This window comes from Cheilinus undulatus, linkage group 22, assembly GCF_018320785.1.
Source record: "Cheilinus undulatus linkage group 22, ASM1832078v1, whole genome shotgun sequence".
In the NCBI taxonomy this organism is placed as follows: Eukaryota; Metazoa; Chordata; class Actinopteri; order Labriformes; family Labridae; genus Cheilinus; species Cheilinus undulatus.
The window spans coordinates 26980810-27007220 of record NC_054886.1 but is presented as its reverse complement, the minus strand read 5'-3'; the positions used below and the strand labels follow the sequence as shown (position 1 = coordinate 27007220).

The window sequence follows — 26411 nt, the reverse complement described above, 5'->3', positions numbered from 1 at the left end:
AACTAGTCTTGTAAAGTTAAAGGCAGCTCAGAGAACACAAAGAAGGATAAAATGAGAGACAAAGACTCGACATGGAAACAGACAAGAATAGAGGTGTCAGGCTGATGGATAGGAAAGGTTAAAGGACGACGAATAGGGAAGGAGAAAAGCAATGGAAGAAAGGAAGAATAGAGGAAAGGGGAAGATAAAATGCACAACACAAAGGAAATTAAGGAGGTCAGTGGTCAATAAATTTGTATATAAAGGAAATTAGACAGCATGAATTTACAGGTGGCCATCAGTCTGTGGCACTGCTGGGATGTTAGGAACTCCAAACTGCTCTGATAGCGGCCTTCAGCTTGTCTGTATTCTTGAGTGTTGTGCCTGTTGACATTTCCCCAGGGATCCTCTTCAGGGTTCAGGTCAGACCAGTTCGTTGGCCAATCAAACACAGTAACACCATGGTCAGCAAACCAGTTTCTGGTAGTTTTGGCTTCACTGTAGTCTGGTGCCAAGTCCAGCTGGAAAAGGAAATCAGTACTTCCAAAGTACTGACTCTAGACGTGAGAAAGCAAAGTGAACTAACATCCACCTATGACGTGGCACCGAAATCCATCAGTGACTATGGCAGTTTGTAACACCTAACTTCAAGCACGTTGGATTCTCTGCCTCTTTGGTCTTCCTCCAGACTCTGGGACCTTCCTTTACTTTCATCTGAAAACAGGACTTTGGTCCACTGATCAGCAGTCCAGTTCTTTGTCTCCATAGCCCAGGTGAGACGCTTATGATATCTGTAGTTTCGGGAGTGGCTCGACACTAAGAACACAACGCTTGTAGTCCATTTCCTGGACTCCTGAACCATTAACTCCAGTCTCAGTCCACTCCTTGTGAAGCTCCCCTAAGGTCTTGGATCTGCTTTGTTTGACAGTCCTCTGAAGGCAGAGCTCATTCCTGTTGCTTGTGCATTTTTTCTTACCACGCCTTTCCCCTCAAGTCAACTTTCCATGAATATGCTTTCATACAGAACTCAGAGAACAGACTGCCCTTTAGCAGTGATCTTCTGTGGCTTACCCTCCTTGTGGAGGGAGTCAGTGATTGTCCTCTAGACCAGTGGTTCTCAACCTTTTCAGCCCGCAACCCCCAAAATAAAGGTGCCAGAGACCGGGGACCCCTACTGTACCTATAGGTGGTTGAACACAGCCATGCACAATTAAGAATAGTCATGTGCAGACAAGGCCGTCCATAAAGGGGGATAAATGGGAGAGCTTTCTGTCACCCAGCCAAACTGGGGGCCCATGGAGGTCAACAAAACCATGGTCCATCAAAATTTAAGCTGTGACATCCATATTTCATATTCAACCTGAAAAAATAACCCATCATATCAAAGAAAAAATATCTTTTTTTAATCATTTGTGTAGTAAATAGCCCTTGTTGATAAAATTATTAAAATTGGTTTAAAAATTGCTACAATGTGTTAATAATGCCCAAAAATGCTGGAAAAGGTGGTGAAACTGGATTTTAAAAGTAGCCGAAATGGGTTGGAAGTGGCAAAAATTTGACAAAAAAGGGCAAAAAAGATGGTGAAAATGGGTTAAAGTGGTAAAAATGGGCATAAATAGTGGTATAAGAGAGTAAAAAAAGGGGCTGAAATTGCTTAAAATCAGCAAAAATGGGTGGAAATTTGGTGAAATGTGATGAAAAATAGTTAAAAATCTGGCAAAAAGGGTAATGTAACTGAGTGGGAAAAAATATGCAGATATTGGCAGAAATTAGTTAAACTAGCAAAAATGGGCATATAGAATGGTGAAATGGGGTTAAAATGGGTGTAAAAAGTGGTAAAAATGGGTTAATAGTAGCAATAATGGGTCAACAAGGGAACATTAAGCTTAAGTGGCAGGAATTGGTTTAGAGGTGGCCAAAACAGGCAGAAAAAAAGTGGTGGAAAGAGTTTAAAATAGGTGTTAAATGGCAAAAGTTTGTTAAAATTGGTGGGAAATATAATTAAAAGGGGTTAAAATCTGACAAAATTGGTGTAAAGTGGCAACAGTGTAATTTAGAAAATACTCTTAGTTCTTTAGGGCATCTGGAGACCCCCTCTTAGTGTCTCGTGACCCCGGGGGGGGGTCTCGACCCAAGGTTGAGAACCACTGCTCTAGTCAGTACTCTCCTCCATGGTTGTGATTGTGTGTACTGAACCAGGGTGAGAGACTAAAGGCTTAGGAAACATTTGCAAATTGGACTCTTCCACAATTGCTGATTTTTTGATGCACTTGTGCATGCCAATCTGGGTCGCAGTAAGGCTTGTAACCGTTAGCTAACCACTCTTAAACAGTTGACGAAGACAACAAATCACACAAGGAAGAAATGTTAGCTCCAGTAGCAAGAGCAGCAGAGGTACAAGACCTTCTGGATGTGAAAGCAGACAGGCTGGAAAACATGGCTGATGCTAAAGGCAATATGTGGATATGTAGCAGTAGAGAATACTGGCTACAAATGTGCATTTTAGTGCTCTGCTCAGGCTCCATTACAACGTCCCATCCTGTGTTTATATCAGCTAGTCTTGTGTACCTTGTTGGTTGCTTTGTGTCATGCAACGTCTGAACCTGCAGACTTACACGGAAAAGGTTCCTTCTTAATGATAAAACTGGGTGTAAGAACTAAGAGATATTTGGCACCTTGTCAGAATTGCAACCCCAATAGGTGCCAGAACTTCCCAATGAAATTCCAGAAGATAAACTTAGAAGCTTCCCCCATAACCCTTTCTACTGCTGAGCCCCTGAGATTAATGGATGACTCAGATTTGTCCAAAACGATGATCTTAACTAATCTTTTTTTCATTATATCCTTCCACAGATAAACCAGATCTCCTCAACTTTGACCTGTAAGAAGACGAGTCTTGAAAAGACCTTGATATATATCTATCGTCATCAACTGAATGAAGACATCAGATCTCATGATGCTCACCTACAAAGTAACCAGCACGGATATGTTAGCATGAGCATTCACCACCCAGGAAATCATGAATACGAGGGAACCAATTCTGAGTTTTCAGTTGGAACTGTTTGAAACTCTTCAACTCTCATCTTCTTCAACAGGTGGATGTGACCAAGATCACTAAAGCATTGTTTTCAGGAAGATCTGGCTCAGTGAACACTTGGAGAAGTCATCCCCAATGACCCACTGGCAAGTAATGGGTGATTTGAACTTCAGGAAAATACTTGAACCAGTGTGCAGCTAGCAAGACTTTACAGTAGTATAGTGTCAAAAACTTTTGGAGCTCGATCCTCCCAACCCCGTCTTCCCTTTCACTCCCCATCCCCAAAGTTGCGTCCCCCCTGGTTTTCCCCTCACCCCAATCCTACTCCATCCTGATCTGTTTAAGGTCTACGGGAATTAACGGGAACAAACCTACTTTGGAAGACACCTTTTCGATCAATGTGAAAGACATCTCTCTCTCCACCTTCTTCTCCACTTTGCTGGTGAGGAAGGAAAGTTATACCTCTATCTTTGAATACCCAGTTGGGTAAGGTTCTCTCTTTGGGATGGGTGGCCCAGGGAGGGCTCTACTTGGCGGGTTCAGCACCACCACTTCCTCAGTGGAGGTAGGAAGTCGGATGGCTTGGCCTAGCAACAACCCCCTGGACCTCAACCAAACCCTGGCATGGGGGATCGGGCTTGGGGCCAGTGGTGGAGGTGCGGCAGCCATGAGTGGAGGCGTGGACAATTTTACCCAGGAGTCCGTCACGAGGGCGGTGATTAAGGAGAAAAACTGGCCAGCGTTGCTCATACTCGTCATCATCGCACTGACGATTGGTGGAAACATCCTGGTGATTCTGGCAGTGTCATTGGAGAAGAAGCTTCAAAATGCTACCAACTTCTTCCTGAGGTCACTGGCTGTGGCGGACATGCTGGTGGGCATCCTGGTGATGCCAATTTCCCTCATCAACATCCTCTATGGTGAGTGTTGCCTTCCTTCATAACATGTCTGCTTTTGTTAACATTTAAGCTAGGTTAAGGCTAGCATGCACCAAGTAACAACAGATAGTGTCAAGTTCTTAATCATAGTCTTACCCCTCTGAGACCTTAGCTTCTGTTTGGGATGCATTTATAGTTCTCCCACTTGTTTGGAATAAGTGGGACCTGATGCATTTAAAAGCCCAGTCTTGTCTTTGAACGGGAAGTAGTTTTTACCAAAAGTGATGCAACTCTCCTGATCCTGGAGATCCCGGTCCTGTTTTTGCAGAATAACAGCACCACATAGGTTTATGAGCAGATGATTAGACCAGTTGGTTAGTTTTTTGGGGGGTCCTCAGTCAACAGTGGTGTCAGTCATTGAGAGAGGGATGGTAGAGTAATTTTGCTTTACTTAAAGGTCTGAATTTCTTGGAAATTTTTCTTTCCAAATTCCACATAAATTTGCTAAAATTTCAACGAAATTAACATTTGTGTGATATTTTTAAAGAATCCCATAAATACAATCAAATTACGTTTTTTTTTTTTTCTGCAGAAATTTCAAGCATATTCCTAAAATTTTAGAAAACAGAATCCAAAACATTCTCAAATCAATTCTTATCAAATTTCCAAAAATTATAAAAAGATTTTTTTCCTGAATTCCTCTTGAAATGCTGGAAAATATTAACGATTTTCCCCAAAGACTGCCAACAAAATGATACTCCCTAAAATACATATTCACATCCAGAAAATTTCAAGAACACTTTCTTAGCAAATTCCCAAAAGTTTCAAAGTAAATTCCCCCTAAAATTTCTTATCAAATTAACAAAAATCAAAAACACCTTCTTTTTCCAAAGTTTGATAAAAATGTCTAAGAAAATTCTCCCAAACATCCAAACAAACCTCCAGAATTCCCATGAAAATACTAAACAATACATAAGCAACCAGCCCCCTAAAGACTACCAATGAAACTCTATGAAACATACAATATTATCCCCAACATCCATGAAAATAGTGAAAAGTTTTCCAGGAATTTCTCCAAAGTTTCAAAGTAAATTCCCCCTAAAATGTCACATAAAATACAATAAAAATACAAATTCATTATTCCAAATTTCCATTTAAATGAAATAATTTCCAAACAGATTTCCTCAAACATCCAAATAAATTTTCCAAATTTCCATGAAAATGCAAAAAAGATACAGACAAATGAACCCAAAATATTTCCACTGAAATTCACCACAATGTACAAACATATCCTCGAAATATTCCAGAAATATTTGACATTTTCCAAGCAAACTCCCCAAAGTTCCCAAAAATAAATATCTATTTAAAATTTTAAGGAAAATTCCTTAAAACTTTAAAGCAAATTTTCCCAAGATTTGAAGCAAATTACTTAAAATTAAATGGACATTCTGGGCAGTTATCTCAAAAAAATTATAGCAGAACATATCTGGCCAGCTGGTGGTTTATGATCTCCAATCAGTAAGAAAGGATGGAGTCATTTTTCTTGTCATTTTGGTAGGACCACGAGGACTTTTGCCGAACAAAATTTTAAACCAAAGTTCTGAATTGTCCTTTCCAAAATCTACAGAAATGTCTCAAAACTTCAAAAAATGTCCCCAAATTAAAGTGAAAATTCTTGTCATTTTTATAAGTATCCCATAAAAAATACCCCCAAATTTCTTCAAAAAATGTTTCAGTGAAACTTTGTCATAAAGCCAAAATATTCCAACAACACCCCAACCCCACCACCACCAACAACAATAAACCCATGTAAGTCCTGACAGTTTTCAAGGAACTTCCCCAAAATTTTCAAGCAAATTCCCTTAAAAATTTCTTACCAAATTCTTAAAAAACATGTAAATACATTCCCAAAAATTTCATAAAAATGAGTGGAAAATTCCCCAACCAAAACTTCATGAACAGATATTTTGAAAATGCTGTGAAAATTGTTGAAAATCTCAAAGGTAAACTCCATTCAAATTAATGTAACCTCCCAAAAATTCCAAAAGATTTCCCAAATGTGCAAGAAAGCCTGAAAATTTAAAAATCAAACTCTCTCAAAAAAGTCATATCAAATTCCATGAAATGACAAATACTTCTCCAAAATGTCCTTGAAAATGCCTGAAAAGTCCCCAAAGCACCAAAAAAAGAATTCTCCTGGTTTCCCTTCAAAATCCCAAATAATGTAAAATCATATTGACACTAAAAAAAACTTCAAATGAATCCCTCCAAAATATACAAGCATATATTTCCATGAAAAAAGATTTCCAAGCAAATTCCCCAAATATGAAAAAAAAATCCTTAAAATTTCAATGGAAATTCCTTAGAATTTCAAAATAAATTCCGTCAACGTTTCAAGCAGATTACTTAAACTTCAATGGGCCAGCCTGATAATTATCTCAAAAAATTCAAACAGCAGAAACTGTGATTTTGTTGTTGGAAAGCCAATGTTATATCCTCATATGTACATGCAGGGACTTTGGAGGTTACTCTTTATACTCTCAATCAAACTCCAATATGAGTCTCACTCAACAAACCTTTACACAACCACAGGATCCACCTGAAAGTTGCTAACAATCAACACAATTGATCTAATTTATCTGGAATATCAACCAATCAGCTGAGCTTTAATTCACACCGAGGACCGACATGTTTGTCATAACGTGAGTGTGAATAAACAAAGTGACTGGATTATTTTGTCTTTTACCATGGATGCCTAAACTCACTTTTCCGTTACTTCTCCAACTGTTTCACCAAGAACTTTTTTTCCAGCCAGTATTGCAGGAAGAAGTGTCAAGAGATCACCAAAATAATTAGACATCATCTGGTAGGGACCATGAGCCCTGACAAAACACTGAGACTGTAGCAGTCTAAACAGAAGTGTTAGGACTGCCTCAACAACAGCCAGACTGCTAGAATAATTTTACCAGTCTCCACTGTCATGCTGCAGTTAAATGAAGTATTCGGTGTAATGAAAAAATACTTGGACATTTTATTGAGATTATATAACCATGAAATCTGTAGTCTCCAGCTGATAAGCAGAGTTGGGCACAGTTAATCCAAACTTTTAACTTTGTTATAAAAGTGGAATTTTGATAGCAGTTTATCATTCAGTTGCACTGATAATCAACCAAAGTTAAGAAAATTATTTTTTATTATTCAGTGCTCAAACTTTACAGTCACATGATTGCCTGTTTTGATAACTAGCAATGAGTCTTAGACATCGCTGTGAAGGAATTGTGGCCCACTCTCTTGTGCAGAATTACTTTATTTCAGCCATCTTAGAGGTTATTTTGAGCTTGAACACCCTGTTTAAGGTCATGCCATAGCATCTCAATCAGATTTAGGTTCGGACATCGACTAGGCCACTCCAAAAGGTTCATATTTTTAAGCTGTTCAGAGGTCGACTTGCTGCTGTTCTTTTAATGTCTTGCTGAGTGTGCTTGAGTTTGAGGTCACAAACTAAAGGTCGGACACTCTCCATCAGGATTTTCCTGGTAGAGAGCAGGAGTCATCAGTTACAACACTTGGTCACAGACTATTTTCTTCTTGTCATGGCGACCATCAAGATGTTTTTCTTTCTTTTGCAAAACTGAGACAAATATTTGTGGTCTTTTTGGTCAGCAGTAACTTTGGCCTTGGAACCCTCCCATGGATGCCATTGTTTCCCAGTCTCTTTCTCACTGTTGAATCATGAATGCTGATCTTAAAGTCCCTGTAAGGTGAAATCCAAAGTTTTCATCAACACACTAGATATGTTGGAATATAGTTGCTGTAAACATGTGAAAACTCTGAGATCTACATGTGACTGAATTCTGGATTTAGTTAGAAATTTTTTCACCTCTTTCCTGGCTGGGTTTCGTGTGGGCGGGGCCAATACGTGGGCTCATGATGTCATGAGCCCACAGTAGGGAATGACCCCGCCCCTCTAATGCTACAATATAAAATCACAGAGCAGTTAATCTCAGTCCAGTCTGTTGTTAGCTGATGTAACTTTATTGAAAGAAAATAGTCAGTTAAATTCTGTTTTTTTGGGGGGTTTTTTGTTCATTTTGAGGTATATTTGCCAAATCCATTTGCTACAGTGGTCTATGGATCATTTAAAGCATCATAACAGAGATTTGAACCAGAAAACTGACTTTGTCTCTCCTCTGGCACAGAGCCAGGCAGCTGCACTCTGATCACAAGGTCAACATTCAGATTGTAACATTTTTAAACCTGAGAGGATCGTATTTCTCCTGAGTGGGCGTGGCTTCAGCTTATACAACAGACACGCCCACACCATCCTGGAGTAGATATTACTGCCTATTTTTCACGATTTTGAAGCTTGATTTGATAAACTTAGAGATGTTTTAGTTGACTGAAATTTGATTTAGGGGTTCATTACACAGTGACCTGTCATACAGCAAAACCTAAACACAGATTAATTTTCACTTTGCAGGGGCTTTAACTGAGTTAAGTCTGGCCTGCAGGTCTTTACATGTTGTTCTGGGTTCTTTTGTAACCTCTCAGATGAGTCGTCAGTGCACTCTTGGAGTAATTTTGGTTGGCAGGCAGCTTCTGTAAAGGTTCACCACTGTTCCAAATTTTCCCCCTTTGTGGATAATGACTCTCTGTGGTTTCCAGACTGATAGATGTCAATGATTTTCTTTCGTATCTTTTTCTGAATTACTTCTGATGCCATCATGACAGGTTGTTTTTGAGATCTTCTTGGTTCAACGTGGCAGTAATCAGGTCTGGGTGTGGCTAGTGATGTTGAACTTAGCTTTCCAAAAATGTGGTTAATCACATAGGTCTGGATTCAAAAGGGGGGGGGGGGGGTCACGTAAAGACAAGAAGGCTAAAAACTGCATTTTGTATTCACTCAGGTAATTCTCATCCAATGCACAAATTTCTAAAAAGCAATAAGGAAAATACTATGTTGAGGCATATATGGTACATGTATGGTAATGCACCATTCAAACTGGGTGATCTGGTTTGTATATTGTTCTATATAGTTTATCATCCAGGAAACAGTGAAATGCTTATGAATATAACCGAATATTTAAACAATACTTGCTGATGTCTTCCTCTGACAACCTCCTACTCCCCAGCTGTTGACAGCACACACTGACACGTGCCCTATCATTATTTCAACAAAATTTTCAGCGCAACCATTGAAATAATTATTGCTTCTGAGACATCACACACTGTTTTACAGCAAGTGATCCAAGAGTCAGTGCATGCCAGGCTGATAATTGCAATATCATACCAGCTATCAGCTGCTGTTCTTGCTTACAAAATCCCTGCCAGGACTCTGCATGAACGCCCACGCTTGCTTAATAGGATGTCTGGTTGTTATATGGTGGGATGTGTATTGAATTTCTTTTCCATTATTGAATAAAAACATTGAATTAAAGAAAGGCTGTCTTCCTGTAGAATTTTAACTATGTCTCTACATGGCCACCAAAGAATGCCACTTTTCTTACTTTGTACCTGTAGACGCTAACGTCACAGACATGATCAGGTCAAACTTCTGGGCATTTGTCACCTCGGAGAACTTGTTAAGACTCTGAGGGAAGGTTTAAGCAAAGCCAAAGCAGTGGAAAACAAGGATAAATCAGGCCTTTGGTGTCTTCATACCAGCCTGAAAAGTTTAATTATGTTCTGTTATCTGATCAGGATGCATCCTTGGCGCTTCCCTTTGGAGGTCTTCCAGGTATGTCTAGCTGGGAGGAGACCTTGGGGTAGATCCAGAACACAATGGAGGGATTTTAAATCTTGTCAAGCCTTGGAACGACCCAGGATCCCAAAGAGAAAATGTCACTGGGGAGAGGGATGTCTGTGTAAACTTGTTTAGTCTTGCTTACACTGCCTAACTCTGACCTTAACCTAACCTCTGGGCTTTTACCTAGCTGACTCTCTGTGACACCATGCCCCTCTCAGCGCTCTTCTCAGTGCAGTGTGCTTTAGCTAACCTAACCTTACCTGGGGGCCACAGTACCTCGGACTTGGGCTGGGTTAGGAGGGTCACCAGTTCAAGTCCTGGTCGGACCACATGTGGACGTTGGCCTGGTAGCTGGAGAGGTGTCAGGTCGCTTCCTGAGTACTGTCAAAGTGCCCTGGAGCAAGGCCAGCAGGTTCCAGCAGCACTTCAACAAGAGCAGCAAGGCCATAACTCTGTAATCTCTCAATTATGTCCATGCATGTCCATGGGCGGGTGTTTTTGCCTGTAATTCAGCTTATGTGTGTGTAACATGTTCAAGAAGAGAGTGCAAACTGTAAATTTCCCTTCAAGGATTAATAAAGTAACCCTAAATTCCTTTAACCTAACCCCACTCCCCTAAACCTAACCCGACTCCCCTAACTTAACCCTAACTTCCTTTGACCCAGCCCACTCCCCTAAACCTAACCACACTGTTCTAAACCCACATCCCGTAGCCTAACCTAACTTCCTTTAGCCTAACCCTACTTCTCTTGGCCAAACCCCAATGTCCTAAACCCCCTCCCCTAAACCTAACCCTAGTCCCCTTTTCCTAGCCCTACTCCCCTAACCTAACCTACTTCCCTTAGCCTAACCTAACTTCCTTCAACCTAACCCTACTTCCCTTAGCCTAACCCCAATGTCCTAAACCCACTCTACTAAACCTAATCCTACTCCCCTTAACCTAGCCCTACTCCCCTAACCTACTTCCCTTACCCTAACCTAACTTCTTTTAACCAAGCCCTACTCTGCTTAGCCTACCCCTACTTCCCTAACCTAGCCCTATTTTCCTAAGCCTAATCTAACTTCCTTTAACCTAGCCCTACTTCCCTTAGCCTAACCCTACTGTCCTAAACCCACTCCCCTAACCCTAACCCTACTCCCCTTCACCTAGCCCTACTCCCCTAACCTAAGCCTACTCTGCTTAGTCTAACCTAACTTCCTTTAACCTAGCCCTATTCCACTTAGCCTAGCCCTACTACCCTAACCTAGCCCTACTTCCCTTAGCCTAACCCCACTGTCCTAAACCCACTCCCCTAAACCTAATCCTACTCCCTTTAACCTAGCCGTTCTCCCCTAAACCTAACCCTACTTCCCTTGTTTATACTATCTAGTCTGGGAATGCCTTGTGATCCCCCAGAAGAAGTTGGAAAGAGTTGCTGGGGAGAGGGATGTCTGGGTTGACTTGTTTAGTCTGGCTTTGGTTTTAAAAATGCTGAAACCTCACAGCATCCCTTCCTATGTTTTGGTCAGTGACATGTAAAGCTTTACTCATTTGCTTCACTTGACATTTGTAACTAATTTCAGATTAAACCAACAAATACTTTGACATATGTCATTAATGTAACCATTTTTCTCAGCCATAGATGTCAGCTGCAGTCAAATGCATGACACATTATGCTACAATTTGTTAATTTCAAAATAAAATACCCATGATTACGGGTGCTTTACCCTGACGTTTAAGAGCTTGCAAATTCCAGGACAAAAGTTTTTGATCATCTTACAAACTTTAAAATGATACATTTTATTAACTTTTATTTATTTTAAAGGTTTCAATTAAATTTGTTCCAAAGTAGTCTAATTATAATTTCTCACAATTAAAAGGCCATTTTTAAAATGCCATGCTGACAATGTCAGTAAGCTGTTCATTTACTCTGATCGTCCCGCAATCTGGCATTTTTATGGTTTGAGATGCCAAAATAAGAAATCAACTATATTAATCCAATTTACTTAAAATATATTCAAACAAAGGCTAAAAATCGATATATGCCATGAACTGATTTTTTAAAGGGAAATAGTAGATTCAGATACATAAATATGCATGTTATGTCACTAACTTGTTTACAGGCCATGGTCCATGCCATGATCCCAAAACCGTGGTAAAACTAAAATGCAACCTCTCTGATCACGTCTGTGAACTTTAGTACACTTACAGTGTGGTTAAGCCATCTGTTTATTGTTCTGTGTTCGGCCCTTGGCAAAAAAAAAAAAAAAAAAGAGCCCTGGTCCAAAGCCTTTGGGGCACAGTCATAATGTTATATAAGAGAATATTCCCCACTAGTCTGCTGACAGCATCCACAGGCAAATATTAATATCTTGATGTGACAATTACATTGCAGGGAAACAAATTTGCAGAGTTGGTGTTTGGGTTCAGTTGTCATCAAATGGTTAATGAGAGAAGTCTTCAGCTGTTATCAGCCAGTGTCACATTTTGGTCAATCTGTGTCAGTCTGAGAACACATTCTGATGAACAGAGTTTGGGTGTAAACAGTGAAAGCGGATGAGCCAATCTGTTTAGTCTGAGAGGACAGCTAATACCAATTTCCCAGTGTGACAGCAGAGGAGGACAGATTGGGAAAAGTCAACAGATGTGATACTGACAGGCCAAATATGTGTTAAATTAGATTTATTGGATTGTTTAGTTTAATTGTTACAGCAGTGGGAATAACTGTGGAGGGAACAGGAGGGAACAGCAATTTTTGTTAAAATGCCCCTGCATTAGTGTTAAAAATGTCATTGCATATGTGAAAGAATCTCCCATCCCTGTTTAGCATACAGTTGGTCTATCAATGTTTACTGACAGCATCTTACTGAGAATAGTGGGTAACAATATGAATGAAAGGTAGTTTCTGAATAAGACACTGGCCTTTCCTCCTAGACACTGTGAGCCCATCCAACCCATTATGACATATTCAAAGCACCTATTCAATTCATTTTCACATCAGAATACAGGTTGTAGGACAGAGGGCTTATTGTGACAGAGTTTATGGGTTTAGTCACTGCCAGCTGCCTTGATGAGAGGTGGAGTGGTGGGGTAAACCCAGGACAGTTTACCAGTGGATCACAGACAAATCTATCCATTCAAAAGTCCAGTTTTTCGGGCAAATCTAGATGAACGGAAAGAGTTCATCGATTTAATGATAATTATAATTATTGAGTGGTCACCAGAGTGACTCTGTGACTGTTGAGTGGTCATCAGAGTGACTCTGGGACTGTTGAGTGGTCATCAGAGTGACTCTGGGACTGTTGAGTGGTCATCAGAGTGACTCTGTTACTGTTGAATGGTCATCAGAGTGACTCTGTCACTGTTGAATGGTCATCAGAGTGACTCTGTCACTGTTGAGTGGTCATCAGAGTGACTGTGACTGTTGAATGGTCATTAGAGTGACTCTGTGACTGCTGAGTGGTCATCAGAGTGACTGTGACTGTTGAATGGTCATCATAGTGACTCTGTGACTGTTGAGTGGTCATCGGAGTAACTCTGTGACTTTGAAGTGGTCATTAGAGTGACTCTGTGACTGTTGAGTAGTCATCAGAGTAACTCTGTGACTGTTGAGTGGTCACCAGAGTGACTCTGTGACTGTTGAGTGGTAATTAGAGAAACTCTGTTTATTAGTTTATTTAATTTGGATCCCCATTAGCTGTACCCTGGAGCACAGCTAGTCTCCCTGGGGTCCAGGCTAAAAACAAACATACAGGCATATCATATATACATTTAACTTTACAAGAAAGCAACACAGTCTGTGCAAACCATCACATATAGGAAAGAGAATTAAAATAATAGCTCACACAAATCAAGAAACTTAAAATATCCATTGAAATTATACAATAATTTCTGTCAAAAATAAAACAAATATCATCCACAAAACATTAATACAAAAGTTAGGTTAAAAAAAATTACAATCATTCTATCTATGGCTAGTGTCCTACAAATATGATGTGCCAAGGTGTTTTGTAATATGACTTTTAAAAATAAATTTTTGTGTTAACTTAGTAATAGAGGTAAGGAATTCCATGCCTTCATTGCTCTGTACTCTACTGTACGTTTTAGGGAGTTAGTGTTTCCTTTTGGTAGTGAAAACTGTCGATTTGTTGCCTGTCTAGTGTTGTATCTATACGATTCTAAATTCAGTTTTAGTTTCCTGTACTGATTAAAAGGTGTTTTAAATTGCAAAAGTTTCCATGTTGCCGGTAGTAATGAAGCAGCCATCTTGTTCTTCACCTTTAGCCAGCCCAGACTTCGGTGCATGCTGTTGATATTAGTGTCATATGGACATTGTAGAGCCAGGCATGCTGCCTTGTTTTGTATGAGCTGCAGTCTACTTAAATCTTTCTTTTGTCGCATTTGACCATTTTAATTGACAATAATCCAGCTGTGAGAGAACAAGAGTATTCAGTACAAGTTTAGTTAATTCAGGGGTAAGAAATTTTCTGCTTCTCCTTATTACAGCCAAAGACCTTCCCCTTTTACCGGCAATAGATTCCATATGTTTTGACCAGGATAATTTATTGTCTAAGGTAACACATTTAAGAGTTTAATTTCCTTTTCTTGCTCTATAGATGAATTATTGATGAAGAGTTTAAGCTCTGGCTCTTGCCTCAGAGAATGATTAGACCCTAAAACTATGCTTTTTTGTCTTGGATGTATTCAGTATGAGCTTGTTTTCTTGAATCCATTTTCCTATGATATCTAATTCCTTGTTCAAGGTGGTGGTCAAATCAGCAGGTGTAGTTGTTGATGCATATACTGTAATATCATCTGCGTACATTATTGATTTAGCATCTGATAGAACAAAAGGTAAATAATTTGTGTAAATAGAATAGAGCAGAGGGCCTAGGCAGCTACCTTGGGGAAGGCCACATTCTGAGGAGACACTGAAAAACTTCCATTAAAGAAAACACTCTGTGATCTATTTGTCAGATAGCATTCCATCCAAGTTACTGCTGATGGTCTAAATCCGTAACCCTCTAACTTCCTTAGAAGAAGCTTGTGATTGATCGCATCAAAAGCAGCTGTGAAATCTAATAAGATTGCTCCGCATATCTGTTTGTTGTCTAACTCTTTGTACCAGTCGTCTGTCATTTGTGTGAGAGCTGTGCATGTAGAGTGTCTTTTTCTATAGGCATGCTGAGAATCTGTGATCAAATTATTTTCTGAAAAGTATTCCTGTATTTGATCCGATACTGCCTTCTCCAGGATCTTACTTAGTGCTGATAGCAAGCTTATGGGCCGACTGTTAGGACCGTTAAGTGTTTCTTTTCTGTTTTTTGGCAGTGGTATGATTTTTGCTTCCTTCCAGAGCTGTGGAAAGATTTTGTTTTTCAAACTAGCATTCAATTTATGACAAATAGGGTGCAAAATGTAACTTTTTGACAACCTGATCAGTTTACCGTCTATATTGTCCATATCTGGTTGTTTGTCTGTGCAAGTTAACTTTATCAATTTTATCAATAGTTTCCACTTTTATTTCACTGAATTCAAAATGGCATAACTTTTCCTTCATGATTTTACTTATGTTTAGAGTGGACAGGTTATTTTCTAGTCCATCAGACAGATTTTCCTGTAATTTCAATTCCTTGTTTCTAAAATAATCATTAAGATAGTTTGCACTTTCTTTGGGTTTTGTGATAAAGGTACCTCCACACTCAACAAATGTAGGTAATGGAGAGGTATTTCTCTCATATTATTTAATGTACTCCATAGCCTTTTCCCATCATTTTTTGCTTTGTTTAACTGTTGTACATAATATTGTTTCTTTTTCTTTTGATTTAGTTTTGTGACATAATTCCTCGGTTTACAATATTTTTGTTTGTCAATTATACAACTACTTTTTTGAGCTTTTTCTTTAAATTTGTTTCTCTGAGAAATTAAATCTTTTAATTCTTCATCAACACACTCTGTGACTGTTGAGTGGTCACCAGAGTGACTCTGTGATTGTTGAGTGGTCATCAGAGTAACTCTGTGACTATTAAGTGTTAATTAGAGTAACTCTGTGACTGTTGAGTGGTAATTCGAGTAACTGTGACTGTTGATTGTTACTTAGAGTAACTCTGTGACTGTTAAGTGTTAATAAGAGTTACTCTGTGACTGTTGAATGGTCATCAGAGTGACCCTGTCACTGTTGAGTGGTCATCAGAGTGACTCTGTGACTGTTAAGTGTTAATTAGAGTAACCGTGACTGTTGAGTGTTACTTAGAGTAACTCTGTGACTGTTAAGTGTTAATAGGTGTAACTCTCTGACTGTTGAGTGTTAATTAGAGTAACTCTGTGACTGTTAAGTGTTAATTAGAGTAACTCTGTGACTGTTGAGTGTTAATTAGAGAGACTCTGTGACTGTTAAGTGTAAATTACAGTAACTCTATGACTGTTGAGTGTTAATTAGAGTAACTCTGTGACTGTTGAGTGTTAATTAGAGAGACTCTGTGACTGTTAAGTGTTAATTACAGTAACTCTGTGACTGTTGAGTGTTAATTTGAGTAACTCTGTGACTGTTGAGTGTTAATTAGAGTAACTGTGACTGTTGAGTGTTACTTAGAGTAACTCTGTGACTGTTAAGTGTTAATTAGAGTAACTGTGACTGTTGAGTGTTTTTTAAATTTTTTATTTATTTTTTTAATTGACCGTTATGAGAAAGATATGGTTAGTACGAGTTGAGGAGGTGATGAGCCCCAGGAAAAAAGCTATTTCCCCCTGTGTCCTGCAGCCTAGGCACTGGAAACAACATGCCAAAGGGAGCATGTGAGGGGTTGCCTCATTTGTCCTCCAACATTTAGTCCTGCAGCTGTTAGGGTATCCTCAGAACAACTTGTTCCAGACTTGATGTTTTTCGCGTCGTTGCTCTGTGGCTAAAATCCTTAAGGAATACAAAACAGGATGGCGACGGATGATTGCTGCTTAATGGGTTGAGCACGGTCGATGGACACACTCGCCTGCTTGGTCTGTATCTGCGTGTTAGATGAAGCTGTGGCTGATTGCTCATAGGATAATCAATGTTTCACACCAACAAAGAAAAAACACAACAGGTCTGTAGTCTTCCTTTGTTTCTGGCACATATACACCTACAACGGAGCTTATTCTCCTTTGAACATTCAGAGTTTGGATCCATACTTGGCCTGTTATCCATCAGACTGGTTCTTGACGGCATTGATTCACACAGTGGACCGATTTTTTTTAACCAAATACACCAGCACAAAGTACAGGTGGGTCACAGAATGCTCTTAAATCTACAGTGAATCATTCAGAATAGAGTGATAATAACAATGATGACTATGATAACAATGGCAATCATGATGAAAAGTGATGTTGATTGTGATGAAGCGACTTTTTAGATGCACACAAACAGTCTGCTCACACACATATTCTTTAATTAGAATTACCAGAATGATGATTAAATAGAATTGATGGTGTCTAAGCTTCCAAAATAACAAGCACAAGCACAGGCTGGCTCTTCCTATGGCCCAGGATAAAAACAAATAAGAGATTAGATGGAGTTTGGACAGGAATAATTGTCTTAATGACGTTAATCAAATCATGCAGTTCAATTGATCTTCATAAATGTCCCAATGTCAGTGACCTGAGTGGGGTTAAAACAAGCTAGCTCATTTGTATGACCTCATTTGGCCTTTTCTCTCATGTTAATGGTTTCAAATTTCCATGAGCACTTTAAATGAATAATTCTCAGTAGGGCCATTTTCCTTTTCGGTCATCGTATGAGGGGACATTGTGTAAAACATGCGGTGAAGCTGCAACAACAACAGCTTCCTGCTGACTTTCCAGTCTACAAGTGTAACACACATGGATGGGAATTTAGTAAATTGCTACCCAAATGTTCATTGCTGTTATAGTTAGCTACAGCAGAGTTAGCAAATTAGAGTAATGAGTAGTAAAACGCTAGCATATGAAACATACTGAAAGCTGGACCACAAGCAGCTGTTATAATTCTGAAAGATCAGTGGATCCACTTTCTAAATTGAACTCTTACCCAAGCCAGTTGGGAGAATTGTGCAACTTGACAAGGTACCCTCTAGATGGATATACTGTGGTTAAGTGTTTCCCAACGGTACTCTGAGTAGACAAAGATGATGAAGTGCCCTCCAGGGTGCACTCTCAGTGGACATGATATGGTAAAGTGCCTTCCACGTTGTATTCCTAGCATACAAACATGATAAGGTGCCCTCTGAGGTGCCTTCTCAGTGGACATAATGTGGTAAAGTGCCTTCTAGGCTGTATGCTTGGTATAGAAATATGATAAAGTGCCCTCTGTGGTGCCTTCTCAGCAGACATAATGTGGTAAAGTGCCTTCTAGGTTGTATGCTTGGTATAGAAATATGATAAAGTGCCCTCTGTGGTGCCTTCTCAGCAGACATAATGTGGTAAAGTGCCTTCTAGGTTGTATGCTTGGTATAGAAATATGATGAAGTGCCCTCTTGGTGCTTTCTGAGTAGAAATTATATGATAAAGTGACATCCAGGTTGTCCTGTGAGTAGACAAAGATGATAAAGTGCCCTCCAGTTTGCTTATTTAGTGGACATAACCTGATAAAATGCCCTCTGGGATTTCTCAGTAGGCAAAACATAGGAGAGTGCCATCCAAGTTGTTCTTTCAGAAGACACACAAGATAAAGTGCCATCTAGGGTGCCAACTCAGTAGACATAATATGGTAAATTGCCTAGCTTGGTCTACTCTGAGTAGACGAAGATGATGATGAGTGCCCTCTAGTGTGAATTTTCAGGGGACATAACCCTTCCAGGTTGTAGTTTGAGTAGAAGATTATGATAAGGTGCCCTCTAGAGTGCCTTTTCAGCAGACAAAATGTGGTAAAGTGCCTTCCAAGTTTTTGTCTTAGTAGACACAGGTGATAAGTGACTTTTACAGTGCTCTCTCAATCTAATTAATACGGTAAAGCGCCCGTAAAGTGACAAAGATAACAATGTGCCCTCTAGTGTGAATTTTCAGTGGACATAACCTGATTAAATGCCTTTTAGGTTGTAGTCGAAGTAGACAAATATGATAAGGTGCCCTCTCGGGTGCCTTTTCAGTAGGCATAATGTGGTAAAGTGCCTTCCATGTTGTACTGTGAGTAGTCAAAGATGATAATGTGCCCTCTAGTGTGCTCTCTTAGTGGATATGATTAAGTAAATTGCCTTGCAGGTTGCACTCTGAGTAGATAAATATGATAAAGTTCCCTCTAGGGTGCCCTGTAAGTGGATATAATGTCGTAAATTGTCTTCTCAATGGTACTCTGATTAGAGAAAAAATGATGAAGTGCCCCTATAGGGTGCCTTTTCAATGGACATAGTATGATAAAGTGCCTTGTAGATTGTGCTCTTAGTACATGATACTAGAGTGCTTTCTCAGTGGACATAATTTAGTGGCACTGTATGCTTTGGGTCATTGTCTTGCTGGAAAATATATCTTCAAAGCTGTAGTTCTCTTGCAGACTGAATAAGATTGTCCTCCAGGATTTGCTGCATTCATTTTACCCTGTACCTTTACAAGCCAGGGCAAGCTGCCGAGAAGCATCCCCACGGCATGACGCTGCCACCACTGTGCTTCACAGTGGGGATGGTGTGTTTGTGATGATGTGCAGTGATTTGCATCTTGTCTGTTGGCCAAAAAGCTCCATTTTGGTCTCATCAGACTAAAGACTTTTCTTACACTTGACCATAGAGTCTCCCACATGCCTTTGGGTGAACTCGAGTCAAGATTGAATGAGTTTTCATCAATAGTGGCTTTCTCGTTGCCAGCTTCCGATAAAGCTTTGACTGGTGAAGAGCCCAAGCACAGTTGTCGTATGCATAGAGACTTTGACTTTCAGTCCTTCAGAGTAGTCTTGGTGGCCTTTCTCACTAGCATCCTTCTTGCGCAGTGACTCAGTTTGTGAGGACGGCCTGATCTAGGCAGATTTACACATGTGCCATAACCCTAACCTATCCATTCCTTGACGATGGATTTTACTGAATTTCGGGGTTGTTCCGTGCCTTTGAAATGTTTTTGTATACTTTTCAATAACATTTTCTCTGAGTTGCTCTGAGTGTTCTGTTGTCTTCATGGTGTAATGGTAGCAAGGAATACTGAAATATACTTCCTCTTGAGTTAGTTAATAATTTCTGAAGAAGATTATGGTCCAAACATTATGTCTTAAGCCATATAAACCAACAATAGAAACTTTAAAAAACACAGAACCCAAGCCCTTAAAGGGTCAATTGGTGACCTATGGGGATAGCAGGGACTATCCCTCTTATACAGTCTATGTTCAGTTTTCTCAAGTAGACCCTCCTGAATCTTACACTTAAATTCTCAAGAAATCAGCTTTACAATTGGAACCAAGTCTTTTCAATTCTGTTTAAATGGCAGAGTGATATTTTCTCTCTGAACACTCGCAGATAAAGAAAAGAAAAATTGCAGTTTGATCTTCTGTAATAACAATGTGTCTGGAAAATTAAAGCCTTCCCCATCTATTTCACTATGAAACATTCATAAGACGTCTTTATTGAAAGTGTGAACATACCAGGGGAGGGATAAGGTTGCATTACAAATGAATGTGATTTAGATTCAATTGGCTCCTTTCCTCCCTTGGCTCCCATTTTGGTGATAAAACATAGAAGTGATAATAAAACACTGATAATATATGAAGTGTGGAACACTGCTCATGCTATCGGGTGTTTGACATCAACGTGAAAGGCATAGCAGATATATCTCACTTTAAATCTTCAAATCATACAGCAAACATATAAACACATCGATTGATGTAAAAAATATGGTGTTATAAAGCACATTCGATAAGATCAGAAGAGGAGGATGAAGAAATTGAGATGGGAGAGAGGCAGCGGAGAAGGAGATGAGATCTTACAGACTATGTTTGATAACTAGTACTCACAGAGGAACACACAGCCTTGGAGTATAGGACCTTCAAGGCCAACTCAATCAAAGTTATCGCTGAAGGCTATCTCCCTGCATGGGGCCCAAATTGGAAACAGACAGTCCCTGACAAAACACACTCAAAGAGACACACAGACACAGAGAGCTCTGCCGGGGGATTAATTTGAGATGTGTCATCTCTGCTTTAATGAATTGGGAAGCTTGTTGCTAACAGAAAGAGACTGTAATATAAGAAACAAGAGGGAGAAAAGGGATCATTTAGTTGAAACTATGCGGTAAATTGAACATTGTTGAGTCCTTTGTGGCTTGCCAGTCACTCAAAATGAGCATAAGGATAGATCCTCTTCATGTGCACTCAGTTAACTTAGATCAAGGTTCTAGGAATGGTAAAAGTATTTGAATATTAACTGTTCCTTATCTGATCAATCCCCAAAAGTCTTAGGGTTAGAAAAGTTTCAGGACAAAGAGTACTGTGCAGAACTTTTAGACATGTTTGTGCTGAAAGATTAATGATGAAGTAAGGCGTAGATGTGACAAGTAAGCCTGTCTAAGGGGCACCATCAGGCAGGATAACGGATTAACACAACCCCAGTCTTGTTCTGGATGTCCTTGCATATTACCAGGGGCATGAGAAAAAGAATCTTAACAAGGTCCACACCCTTAGGGTAGACAACCTAGATACTATCCAGGTATGTAGAAGGGTTGCCATGGGCCCTTGGTCCTGCTGTGGATGTGTCGAAAAACCACCAGCAGTTTCCAGGCTTATTACCAGGAGTGAAAGTCCCGGGCAAAAGAGATGCCATCGAGCTTGACTCAGTACCCCCCTTCAGCCCCGGGTTGTAGCTTCAGCCCCTCTTGCTGACCACTGCTGTGAGTTGCTGTGTAGCTAAAGCTAACATAGCTCATCAACATCATAGTTAAACTGCTAGGTAAGGTAACATTAGGTTTTTATTTTGCAATCTAAGCTTCAGCAAATTATTTACCTAAAATTAATGTTGCTTTGTAAGCTTAAGATTTGAAAGCTAATATACTTACGTTAGCTTTTGCAAATGTAACATAAGCTAACTGTGCTTGGTTAGCTTTATCATTAGCTTTTACCATCATGAGCTGACAGTTGAACAATGCCTCACATATGCCCAATCTACCAGACCAGTACTGTGAGAAACCACATCTTTTAGAACTGAAGGGAAGTATTTCGCAGGTACAATGTTTAAGTTTTTTGTTATGATTAAACTTCATTCCTAAACAAAGTCTGGGAGTAACAATCATCGGAGAACGACATTGCAAATATTACAGACTGAGTAATATTTCATAAATAAAAACAGAGAAAAGGTCTGATGTCTAATCTAAGAGAAAATTATGTATCAACCTGTCTTAGAAGTAGTTATGTGTAATGTGGTTTGTTTAGCTTCATTAGCTTTGGATAAAGCTAACATAGTTTTGCTAGCTACTTAGTGAATGTAACGACGTAAGCCATATAGCTTTGATAGTTTTGGCTAAAGCCAGAAAAGCTTAAGTAAGCCATGGTTCTTGTTACTACTTCTAATATGAGACTAGCTTTAGCAAACATAGCCTAATTGAAAGTATGTAATGTAGCTTTGTTTAAGTTCAATGTAGTTTATGTATTAAATGTAGCTTTGCTACACTGTAAAAAAAATTCCGTTAAATTTACGGTAAAACGCTGGCAGCTGTGGTTACCAGAGATTTACTGTAAAAATTACGGTGAGAATGTATGAGAAAAAACGGTGTTTTCATTCTACAACTGTAAATATTACAGTTCAAACCTGTTTTTTTTTTAACTGTAAATTTCTGTTAAAAAAATACAATATTGTAACCGTTTATACAAGGATTTGCTGTAAAAATAACAGTTATACTGTAACCATATTTACGGTAATTTGCTGTACAACTTACTGTAATTTGATGTAGAAATTACAGCTCTATTACAACATTTTCTACAGGGATTGGCTGTAAAAATAACGATAATGAAACAAACCTGTTTACGGTAAATTACTTTAAAAACACCAGAAATCCTGTAAACCTAAATACAGTCTATCTCAGTAATAAAAACAGTAGACCCGTATAATGTTTAACGGTATTTTATTATAACTACTTAAATTTTACAGTAAATTACTGGCAGCTGTGGTTACCAGAAATTTACCGTAAAAATACAGTACAAAACATGAGAAATTACAGCTGATATTTGCAGATTTTACGGTAGTAGCAAAATACTGCCCAACTTTAAATTTTACAGTAAATTACTGGCAGCTGCGGTTACCAGAAATTTACCGTAAAAAATACAGGACAAAACATGAGAAATTACAGCTGATGTTTGCAGATTTTACGGTAGTAGCAAAATACTGCCCAACTTTAAATTTTACAGTAAATTACTGGCAGCTGTGGTTACCAGAAATTTACCGTAAAAAATACAGGACAAAACATGAGAAATTTTGCTAGATGTTTGCAGAATTTACAGTAGTAGCTTAATACTGCCTTACTTTAAATTTTTACGGTAAATTACCAGCAGCTGTGGTTGCCAGAAATTTACTGTAAAAAAATACAGTACAAAACATGTGAAATTTCAGTTAATTTGCTAGATTTTTGCAGTAGTGCCCTAATACTCCTACTTTTAACAAAAGATTCAAGCTGAATAAACAACAAGAAACTCTGCAGTTATATGTTTGAAATAAAAAACCTTTCAACACATCTGATAACTTGTCTGTATACTCACAAAGCAGTTTAGATCTTGGAAGAAAAGCTTGTGTCCATATGTATGACAGGTAGTCCTTGGTGTAATGCATGAAGATGAAACAAAGTCACTTGCCCCTAAATGATTCAAGAGTAATGAGTCCAGTCTTGACTGAAGAAGGCCTTCCACTTGGGAAGCTTCACGTGGCCAAGAAACTTTATCTTCTTGAAGACTCGAGCACAGTTCATCAGGTGTTCTACTTTGGACTGGCTCCATCCTCTCTGCAGGAAGTACATATACAAAGCAAAGTTAGAGTGATTCAGTGCTTCAGTTTAATGCCTACACAGATGTAAATTTGAGAAAACTAGGCTCTAATAAGCCATGCTTACAATCAGCACAACAGAATAAAATAAACAGTGTGTACAGTACATATAGATCATTTCTATAATAGAATATGGTGAAGAAACGCAAATGTACCCACAAGTGCCAGCTATTAAGTCAGCAATCACCTAACAACAGCCAATTACTTTTTCCGTTATTGATTATAATGAGACAGTTATGACATATTAATTGCAATTTGCTTTTCGTCTATAGTTTAAAGCTGTGGTGCCCAGGCTTGTATCCACTGAGCTCCCCCCTCCTTCACATATCCAAGAAGATATGGACCCACACAAAAAAGTGACATAGCTATTGCTGTAAAAACTAAACATAAATTTGAATTGATGTCATTATTTAAAGCAGTTTTAATTTTGGCAGATATTTTTAATTTTAGTCTTAGTTTTAGTCTTTAAGTGAAATGAATTTTAGTTTCAGTCACATTTTAGTCATTTCTGTCCATTTAGTTTTAGCCCATAAAAGTCCTCACATTTTAGGTTTTACTTTTAGTCCAAGCATTTATTGTCTTGCTTAATCTGGTACCAAGTCATAGTGGGATGTTCTCTGCACCCTGCCAAACCTGGGGTCCCTGCTTTCTACAGCTGAGAGACAGAAGAGCTACAGCTGCATTGTTTTTTGACAGAATTACCCACAGTGGAGAGATATCATGGATTTTGAATGTCCGACTTAAAACTACATTACATTCTATTCAAAAACTAAACTTAGTTTTTGTCAGTTTTAGTCATCACAGATCTATTTTTGTTAGTCTTAGTCTAGTTTTTGTCATGGAAAACAAGGCTGTCGATGAACATTTTTAGTCATAGTTTTAGTCGTGAAATTAACACTGATTTAAAGCTACACACAATAGCCCAAACCACAAGTGTTAGCAAAAGACCTTGGTATGAACCATTCATAAGGGTTATATTGTGATTTTAGGTAGTTGAACCACAAGATAAATATTTGCAAACTATGCTCTTTATATATATATTTACTTGTAAGACCACCCAAATAAATATAGAATTTGCTTTTACATGTAAATATAATATATAATTTTATATATAATTTCTATATAATTTCTTCGGGATGAATAAAGTTATTATTGTATTGTATTAGGTAAGCCTACCCAATAAGCCCAGGCACCATTTAAGCCCACTGGCGACTTTGAAGTCAATTTAAAAAAAAAAAAAAAGAGGGGCCTGTCTTATGCTATACATTATTTGGTCCAATCACACAATTTCTTAATTATATGTCAGTTTTTGTTTGACACCAATCACATTTGTAGATATTGAAAAAGGCCCGCCTACATTTGTGCAGTCTCAAAGAGGCTCAGATAAAGTCGCCTAAAAACTTTGGTGTTTTGGGACCCCTCAGAAGGAACCTCTTTTCAACCATTTTCAGCCACTGACTTGTTAAGTACATTCATATTATGTAATTTGAGAGATTATTGATTTGTTTTTTGTGTATCAAACAGGTAGTTTTTGTAATTTCTTACTATTTAGTTTTATGTGAAAAGATGAGTCATGCTAGCTAGCGAAGCTAATCACTAGCCAATACCTGGAGCCCTACTGACAGATACACTGCTTAATGATTAAAAATGATAAGTACACAAACTAAGTGTTTTCTGATTCATTTTACATAAATCTTACATAAAACTTTGAACAAGAATTCCTTGATAATTCGGAAAGTTTGGCAGAAGAGGAATAACATTGATGGCAAGTTTTACAGCATATTTAGGCTACAGGCATTTCTTTAAACATTTGTTTAATTTTGGTGAGAACATATTATCTTCATTTCCTGGTAGTCACTGTAGTACCATTTAAGCCCAGTGTGTTCCATTTAAGCCCATCTTATGTGTTTCAATATAAAAATGAAATTTTGAGGTTTGATAGCTTTTCGCTGTAATCCTGTGTTGGATGTTGTTATACTAACTTCATTAACACGAGTACATCACAGATCACACACTGCCCAGAAGAATTGTTATGTCAGTTAATTTTGCATAATTATTTGTTTATAGTGAGAAAAATGCCAACAAAAAAGAGGAATTACAGCAACTGTCCTAAAATCATCATTGTGACAGCCAAACATTAAATCTAAGTTCAATAAGATATTTTTGATGCACTGTAATGTCATTTAATACTTTTAAAAACAAACACATTTTTTATTTTGTCAATATTGAATCAAAGTTTGTCAATATTAAATAAAATGTTCAATGAAATGTTAAATACTGAAGCCAATGAAAATTAGTTTTAGGCCTACTTAGTCATGTTTGTGGTGGTCCATTGTTACAAGCCAAACATTAAAGCCAAGTTCAAAATAAATTGTGTTTAACATGTATAACATGTTACTGAATTAATGTATGTTTACTACTTGAAAAATGTAATAATTTTTTAAATTTCTGTCAATAAACGTGGTTGTGGGCTTATTTGGAACACACGTGGGCTTAAATGGTACTTAGGTACCAATTAAGGCCATGCCAGACTTTGACTTTATTCATAACATTTCTTTAATTTGTTCTTTAAAATATGCATAAGTAAATAAATATACCTTCAAATGAGGGATTAATCCTTCATTCTAACAAATGATCATGTTTATAAACCATCTTAGTATCTATGAAAAATACGTGAACTTAGATTTTGGTGGGCCTAATGGGTACACTTACCCTAAATGCTTTGGGGTGCAAAAGGATTTTGCTGTAACAAAGATGATGGGCACTGAATTTTAAATCAATCATAATGAAAACATATGACTCACACAGAAAACTGTATTGGCCCCCATATGGTGTGATCATCAGA

General features: G+C 38.4%; 1 protein-coding gene across 4 annotated transcripts in view; it reads left to right on the top strand.

Moving 5' to 3' along the window:
• Nucleotides 1–26411, top strand: part of htr2cl1 (5-hydroxytryptamine (serotonin) receptor 2C, G protein-coupled-like 1) — a 247858-nt gene that overhangs the window by 184794 nt on the left and 36653 nt on the right. For all 4 annotated transcript variants that reach the window (XM_041778688.1, XM_041778690.1, XM_041778689.1 and 1 more), the window contains one exon: nucleotides 2833–3936. In XM_041778688.1, the coding sequence (XP_041634622.1) occupies nucleotides 3522–3936 (415 nt within the window). In that variant the 5' untranslated portion in view covers nucleotides 2833–3521. The remainder of the gene's footprint in view (nucleotides 1–2832; nucleotides 3937–26411) is intronic.